This window comes from Pteropus medius, unplaced genomic scaffold, assembly GCF_902729225.1.
Source record: "Pteropus medius unplaced genomic scaffold, Ma_sr-lr_union100, whole genome shotgun sequence".
In the NCBI taxonomy this organism is placed as follows: Eukaryota; Metazoa; Chordata; class Mammalia; order Chiroptera; family Pteropodidae; genus Pteropus; species Pteropus medius.
Window position 1 is genome coordinate 1,242,734 of NW_024345599.1, and position 8,834 is coordinate 1,251,567.

At 36.1% G+C, this 8,834-nt stretch overlaps 1 protein-coding gene across 1 annotated transcript in view; it reads left to right on the forward strand.

Moving 5' to 3' along the window:
- PCDH19 (protocadherin 19) overlaps positions 1 to 8,249 on the forward strand; it is a 69,491-nt gene extending 61,242 nt beyond the window's left edge. The window contains exons 4-5 of the mRNA XM_039874030.1: positions 564 to 750; positions 8,196 to 8,249. Of these exons, the coding sequence (XP_039729964.1) occupies positions 564 to 750; positions 8,196 to 8,249 (241 nt within the window). The remainder of the gene's footprint in view (positions 1 to 563; positions 751 to 8,195) is intronic.
- The last annotated feature ends 585 nt before the right edge of the window (positions 8,250 to 8,834 follow it).

Here is an 8,834-nt window from a genome sequence, read left to right on the forward strand (position 1 = left end):
CTGCTATATTTTTGCAGGCTGTGTGACATTGTGCAAGTTATTTAACCTCGATGTGTCTCTGTTTTTTTTTAATCTGTAAGTGAGAATATCTACTAATATATTTTCTCTTACATATCTGTTAATATACCTTTCTCTTATAGAGTTGTGATGATTAAAAAGTTAATTCATGGTTAGCACTTAGGACAGTGTCTTGTGCATGGTAATATCTCAGTAAATATTAACTATTATTATTTTACTTTGATTATATAAGAGAAAAAACCTTCTGAAATGATTATATTCTTTGCAGGTGGTTGTTTCAGATTTGTGGCTTCGTCTGCCGTGCCTGTAGTAATGCATTGAAGATAAGTGAATGCAAGTATTAGCTGCATCAGCATCTAAGAAAGGGAACCTCCCTGCATGTTAAGTTCCATTATCTTTAAACAGAAATTTCTCTTCCTTCTATGCTGTTGGACAATTAAGTCATGGTTGGCCTCACCACAGAGCTGACATCATCCTGGCTCTGAAAGATTTTAAAAATCATGTCTATCACAGTTATAAATTGCCATTCTTCTTTAATCCAGCAGCTCCACCTTCAAGGACTTAGAGGGCAACAGCCTGAAGGATAGCGGACATGAGGAGAGTGACCAGACTGACAGTGAGCATGACATCCAGCGGAGCCTCTATTGTGATACTGCTGTCAATGATGTGCTGAACACCAGTGTGACCTCTATGGGATCTCAGATGCCTGATCATGGTAAGGACTGGTTGGATGTAAGTTACAACCATAGATTCCAAAGAAACAAGAATGTTCATAGGTACACTGTACTACTTTACTGTACTGAGTATGTTGTCAAGATGTGTCCTGTGCTCATGCTTCAGCAGCTTCTACAGGGTTTTGAGATGTCCAGATTCTTTTTTATCCTCCCTGGGTGGATACCCCAGGATTGCATAACGTTCAGGCATTTTAAAAGCTGGCTACATATCTATTGCATACATTCTCTTCAATAATAACTGCACTGAGCACATAGGAAATGAGCAAATGCTTTCTCACCAGGAATAAATGCCTCCTTTTGCTTTAGTACATGAATTCGACTGAACAATCGAGTTGCATAGAACACAGCACTAATGAAACCAAAATAGTGGATTTTATTTTCACATCAGGCTGGTTAACTTCACTCAGAGAGACTCTTTTCTCTGACCACAGATTGTATACTTTTTACTAAGAAGAGAAAGTACCAGACTTCCTTCTGTGTTTATGGGGCTGCTATGCCAAATCTCTAGTCACCACACAAATGCATGCCATTGGTCATAGGCGAGACCAGCGTGAGAAAAAATGACAGACTCAGTATAACATTCTGTGCATACTTCAAAGTACATGTCAGGAGTAGCATCCTCATGTATGAAGAAGAGTCTATTTATCGGGAGGAGCTATTTAAAACTGTGTTATACATAAGAGGGTATAAAAACAGCAGAGTTCAGCTAAGGCAGAATGTTCAGATGTACTTGGGCACAAATGTCATTTTCGGTGTTTTACTGATGCAAACATGATAAGTGAACAGCCTGTCTTTTTCAATTAAGAACTATGAATTCAGCTGAGTGTTTAGGCTCAGTGAAGTTTCAGAATGCTTGGCTATGTCTTGAGAGAAGCCAAACACAAGCTCAACTGGAAGCCTCACTGCTAAAACACTTAAAAATGAGAAAACAAAATATGGTGATTATGTGCTGGTCTTCAGCTGTTTCATTTCACTGTCAACAGCACTAAATGCTTTTGTTTTGGTCTTGTAAATGAATCCAAAAGAAAAAAAATGCACAATCCACAAAACAAAATGTTTCCATGGAAAAAATTAGTTACTGTACATTTTATTAAATTGTCTGATCCATGCCCTCCCCAGTAGACTGAAGTGTCAAAGTCTATAATACAGAGAGGTCATTACTGATTGTGCACTGCTGCCTTCCCTAATTGGTGAGTGGTAATATCCGCAGAGATAATATACTTTCTGGGCAACCCTACTAAGACTAAGATGGAAAAAAAGACTACTTAATTATCAGAGGGTTAGCAATGTGTCACAGGACACAGACTGATATGTATCATTTACTGTTCTTGTGTCTTAAAGAAACGCTATTTTATTTTTATCAGAAAGGGTTTTAGTTAGATGCTTTCTAAAATGAAATGACTTTATGAAAAGAAATAGTCATAATTGATTCTCACTTTATGCCTTGCTAGAACAGCATCTGTTTTAATTTCTTGTCAAATTTCTCTAGGAAAACAGTATCAGTGGACTGCAGCTAGTTTTTCTGACGGAATGTTCTTTACAAATAGGATATATCATATTTATAAATTTTATAGATTGTATAATAATGAGAGTATTCTAAAGCAACTGTGTGGCATTATTCCAAGACTCTCCTACATATAAGATGATAATTACATACACACACAAATTTTTTGCTGTTCCATTTTGGCACTTTCATATATATATTTTTTTCAATATTCGATTTACATGTATGTATCTTCATTGTTTCCATTATTCTAGCAGTGGCTGAACCTTAAATCAACCCTTGGGTTTGTCCTTTTCAATTTCGTCGAATTATTAACATTCAGGTACAAAGAGAATTCAGGTATTGCTTACATCTCAGACTCTTCCTTAGGATATTGTAGTACTTCTGAGCTTTCCATAATGATACTTAATTATTGTATCCCAAATCAACTCTAGGCTAGCCACCTAGATTGTTTCACCAAGTCATTCGGGTTGATTTTAGCTACCTCAAACAACAGCAATAATTTCAACAATTGAAAGTTTTTCCTTTGATCCTAAGACACAGTTGTTGAAAGGCAAGCACTGAGTTAATTTACTGAAAATGTCTGATCTTGTAACTATTCTAACTAGAATAGTTCTAGTTAGATTTATTCTAGGGCAATATGATATTGTTGCCTTTTGAGGCAACAATATGATATGTAGTCCTCTTGAGGCGACAATATGATATGTAATCCTTTTGAGGACTACCAATTTAGTAAGCTATGGAGGAAAAATGAAATCTTCTCTGGACTCTGACTGCCACTGAAAGTCTCAAAGTTTCCTAGAGGAAAAAAAAAAAAAACAATTCAAGGTCTCTTCAGTTCATTGGTACTGTCATGGTCATCTCAAACCCAAGTGCCCTGAAAGCCTGGGGGTTCCAGAGCTGAACTATTCTTGAAGTTTGAGTGGATGTCTTTGGAGAAGAGCATGGGTTACAATGATCTTGTCAGAATAACTCTGATCCTGATGATATTTATTCTGATTCTGTTGGAAGCACTCCAAAGTTGGGCCAAAGATACCCAATAGAGTGTACCTTACACCTTTGCTTTGCGAAGTTTGGTTCACCTTGGATTTTATGTCTGTAGCTCTCTCTGTGATGTTTCTAATTTGGATATTAGCACAGAATTTTTCTTTGCACATATGTGGACACAATTGATGGGGAGTCTTAGAGTTCTCAAAATAAAGATAATTTTATGCATCTGTTAATTTTTTTCTTGAGCAGAAACAAGTTGTTCAATGAGCTAATATTGTGTTTCCAGTGTTTGAGGAAAAGGTACAAACTATATTTGCTCTCCCTTTCTGAGGCATTTGGGGCCTGTGCCAAAAGTTTCTTTGGGCTTTGGTCTTACAACTTTAGCTGAATGTAACTTTACTCATCATGAATGTCAAGGGTGCTTCATGATTCTCAGAGTAAAGGCTTACATTCCTTAATTTTCAGTAACTCTTCTCTGAGAATATTTCTAGAGATGAGAACACAGAATTACTGTTTTCAACCAAGTAAGGAGAATGTCTGGAAGGCATTTGTATTCCAAGGGCAAAAATTAGAGGTTTAGCCACTTGACTCTAGATTGTGTTTTGATTGCTTTTTATTGCCCCAACCAAACACATCTGTGATCTGGGTGCAGGTGGAGATAGGAAGGAATGACAAGAATCTCTGCTTTCTGGATTATTATATATCCTGGTATTACTCTGTATGCCTAAAACCAGGTCAGTAAGCTGATGAATTGGCTGAGCTAAATTTTCTGGTTGCCAGGTGACTGAATTACAAAATGATTTATCATCTGCAGTTTCCTTAAATTAATAAGTCTCAATTTGTCCCCAGTACTGTAGCTCTTGTTCCCAGAAAAGGTGATGGAAAATGCCATATATATATGACATACTGTTGGATTGTACACTTGAAACTTACTTGATTTTATTAACCAATGTCAAACCAATAATTTTTAATAAAAAAAGAAAATTCCTTATCCCATACTTTCTATTGGCATGTGACATTTTTTGGAATGTTATCTCTCTGTAGCTCTCAGAGTTCCTTGAGAACAAATATGTGTTGTCACTCAGCAGATTTTACCAGCTGGTTTGGTTTCTGAGGTGATTTGGTGCTGAGCGTGGGAGTCATACTCAAATCCTTTAACCAATGCCTTCCTTCCCTGAATTTGAGTTATTTGGATTATTTACCACCTCTGGCAGGGACAAGAATTTTGTCTCACGAAATTGCTGCAAACGGTCTCTAAGAAGAGAAATTGACAAGTAGGGTGGTCAGATGTGCCAGAAGTTCATGGGTTTGCTGTACAACTGAGGGTATCATGGAGCTTGAATCTCTTCCTATCAGGGTTATTTCTGGGTTGAGTAGTGCTAGGGTTAATGGGCTTCTGTCTCTTCTGTACTTCTTTTCATGACTATTTGTGAAGATGTGGATATTCCCGTTATGTTTGCTCAAATATGTAGTATTGGTATGAAATTGGGGCTTATAGAGATCATGTCCTAGAACTGTACATACTAGTCCCCAGCCCAACTAATTTGTTTCAAGTCACACTCAATCTCTCTTACTTTATGATTTGAATTATTGATTATAAATTCATCAGCTGAAAAGATAACTCTAATTGCTCTAATATGCACCTAAATTGGAGTTCACTGCAACACTGAATTGGTTTTCCTCCCATGCTAATTGATATCAAATGGAAGCAACACACAGAAATTTGCAATAACACTTATCTGCCTTTCACATCCAAATGCACCCAAATGTGATATGATTGCTTTATTTCTGGAAGTGTAGGTTCTTCTGCATTTTACTAATCTTGTTTATTTGCTAGTTTCATCACCTGAATATTATTTAACATGTTTGTTGTGTAAAACATGGATTTGAAGAACTCGATCTGTACCTAATGCAACTGCTGTTACAAATTAGACATGAAAATGTTCTGTAGACTGCATACTATGCATATTCTAATTTCGACCACAGGTGTATTAAGATGTTTACATTTTCACCACTGTACCAACAATATGTAATTTTATTTCTTCTAGCCTTTTAATGAAATTATAATTCAGTGACTGAACATCTCTTCCTTATCCTTTTACCTATCTCCCTGACTCATGCTTCATCTTACTACATTTCCAAACACTCATTTCAATTAGTCTCTTGGCAAAATAGGGAGTTTTCAATGGAGAAGAGTTTGTGAAATTGCAAAGCGGTGTGCTGCTGGGCTCCAGAAATGGTAGCATGGACCAGATGTTCATAGAGTAATTGAAAATTCTATTTTATCAGAATAGCATTTGCTGTCAAAAAGTTTTATCTTTACTTCAACAAAGAGGTTGATTAGATCCCCCTGGACTCAAATTAGCATCTTTGAGGGTAGACATACTGTTTTGCAATTCATGTGGTTATTTCTACCCTGGTTTTGCTCATATAGAATCTTAAAATGCCTTTAGTCTCTTGCAAATATACTAGGTGAAATGTTTAATTACTTGAACACAGGAATGTATGTGTATACAGTGTATATGTGTGTGTGTTTGTGTGTGTGTGCAGTGTGTGTGTGTGTGTGTGTGTGTGTGTGACTTCAGCTTTTTTTTTTTCTCATCTTGCCTCAGGTATACAATAGTCTAATGCCAGGCAGGAACAATCCATGCACAGATAAATATCATTCATTTGTTCAGCAATATTTTTGAGTGCCTACTATGTGTCTGGCTCAGGGAATTGAATATGTCAACTACTGCTATTACTGACTGTGATGTTATTGTTTTAGCTTTGCTTATCTGGGGTTTACAGAGGTGACTAAGGTCAGTTCATGATGAAATGAATAATTCTTTCAGATTTTAGATATTATAAGAACATAGCTCAGGACTATTAAAAACCTAATTACTATTGTTTTAATATAGCCAGGGAAACAATAAAATTTATAATCGAGATCTTATTTTTAATAAGAGTATCATGAAAGATCCTTCCTTGATGTTCTCATTTGAACAATGCCACAATGATAAACATTTTCTTTTTAAATCTTTGTGCTCTGAGGTTGAACTTCCTGCTCACTTTTAGTTCATGTCACCATAAGATGGTAAGTTTAATCTCTGACATGCCCAGTTACCTTGTTGGTCTAGAGTCACTCAATGGTACTCAATGCCTAGTCTCCCTTTTCCTCTGATGTCCAGGAACTCTATCCATTCTCAGTCTCAGCAATGACTGGGCAGGTAGGAAGAGAGGTGACAGGTGGGTGCTTTTGTTTATTTTGACTACATTGCTGAACCAGATAATTGGACTCCTTCCAAAGCATTATCTGCATTTTACTGGCAAAACAGTTGCTAGAATAAAAAGTCATTCTTAACTAATGGAAACATCCATGCTGTTAGTAGTTGTTTGCTAGCATTATTTTGTCATGGACCCTTTAAACAGAGAAAATTTTTTAGGACAGTTCTGTTCATCTGGTTTGAAATAGAACCAATAAAAATGTTTTCCTGACCCACTTGAAATTTTTAGTTGTCTCATATTCAATATCTATTTTAAAATTTATTATTAGTAATTACCTGTGGTAAGAGATTCATTATTTGTCAGAAGAATAAATGCCAGGGGCTTTCCTGACTGGTTGACACTAAAAAATTTCTAAATTTCTAAGCACTTGGAAAGCATTGGGGGATGGAGGCAATATAAAGAGAGCACACTGAACAATTAAGAATTTCATCCTCTAGGAGTTTATGGCCCAATAGCATAAATGGTCCAGTATGGAATAGACTGCATAGGATCAGTGAAGAAATTAATTAAGATTATTTGAGCTGGAAAGCAAAATGCATTTCAAAGGACACTTTGGCGTAATGGGATTCCTTTGGAGGAATAGTAGAAGCCAGGCTCAGATGTAGTATGCTAGATAAAATTATGCTCTATTTGAGTGATTTGCTAGGTGAATGTTTTCCAATTACTTCATGATAGAGCAAGTTCTGTAGGCCATGATAAGCAGGGACACTGCCAATAGGATAACAGAAGAGAAGCAAATTGGGTTGTTTTATAGTGCTAGATCATATGGGTTGTTTTGCATACCCAAAAAGTCCATTGAATTATTGAGACAATTATATTCTTTGGGTCTCTCCATCTATTTAACATAATTTCTACCCTATCGTAAGATGGTTAAGAACCATAAATAAACTATCAGAATGGGAAAACATGAATCTAAGCTTGCCACTTAAATATTTAGGAAGTAGTTTTTCCTGTTCATTCTCCCTTTAACCCTCTTATTATGAAATAAATATGGGGAATTAAGTCTAGTCATAATTTAAAAAGCAATTTCAGGAACACCAAAATCTTGTGTTATAGCTTTATTTTGAGAGCAAAATACTTGTGATATGGCTTTCCTCTCTTACCATAGATGCTTTTTGATATTCAGGGTCAGGTCTTTGCCTCAAGTATTTTTGGACAAAATGCCTCATTGTCTGTTCTCTTCGGGCTAAAGAAAGCTAATTTGACACATTCACTTTGGAAATATGGCTTTTTGATATGAAAGTCTCAATTTCTCTTCCTACAAGGCTTACCCCTAATAAAACTTCAGCCATGGAAAAATCACCAAGCACCAGATTGAAAAAGCTTTGAACTGGCCTTTTTTTTTTTTCCAATTACAGTTGACATTCAATATTATTTTATATTAGTTTTAGGTGTATAGCATAGTAGTTAGACATTTATATAATTTATGAAGTGATCCCCACGCCCGATTTGTCTAATACCCATCTGGAAGTATACACAGTTATTACAATATTATCGACTATATTCCCTATGCTGTACTTTACATCCCTGTGACTGTTTTGTAACTACCAATTTCTACTTCTTAATCCCTTCACATTTTTCACTCATCCTCCCAATCCCCCTCCCATCTGGCAACCATCAGTTTGTTCTCTAAATCTATGAGTCTGTTTCTGTTTTGTTTGTTTGTTTATTTTGTTCTTTAGATTCCACATATAACTAAGCTGGCCTTTAAAGCCATCGGAAAGGTTGCTTTTTAGAGGCTTACACACAGCTCAAAGTGGGTAGACAAAACAGATTCTTTTATAACTGGGCAAAATGAAGCTTTATAGACCAATTATTTTGCCATGTATAGAGAATATAAGGCAGTTCCCCCATGGCTTAGATTTAAAATATTATCAATGAGATACCAGTCTCTAGAGTTGTTTTGGAGTAAATGCTTTGGGGCTGGACATTTGTGTGCAGGTGACAAAGGCAGAAAGGTATTGTGGGATTTTAGGTTTAATGGTGAACACTGGACTTCAGAACGAGCAGGTCAAAAGATCTACTGTGTAGTTAGAGGATTATGTGAGATGGTGTGTAGCAGAGGTGAATTAAAAGATCCTGAATCCAGAAGGCACCAGAGGAATTTATCAGAAAATGAACCCTTCATAGCTGAATTCATTCAAAGTTTTGTCTCATTGAGGTGGCCTCATGAGAGACCCTTTGTTTTTTGAGTTCCTGGTAATCAGAAATAGTACTTCTACTCCATTATTCTTCACAAGAATATAGACTACAAACTCGTAAGCTTTAAATCTGAAATAATAGATGACATCGTCTTATTCTTAGCTCTTTTAACCTTAGTA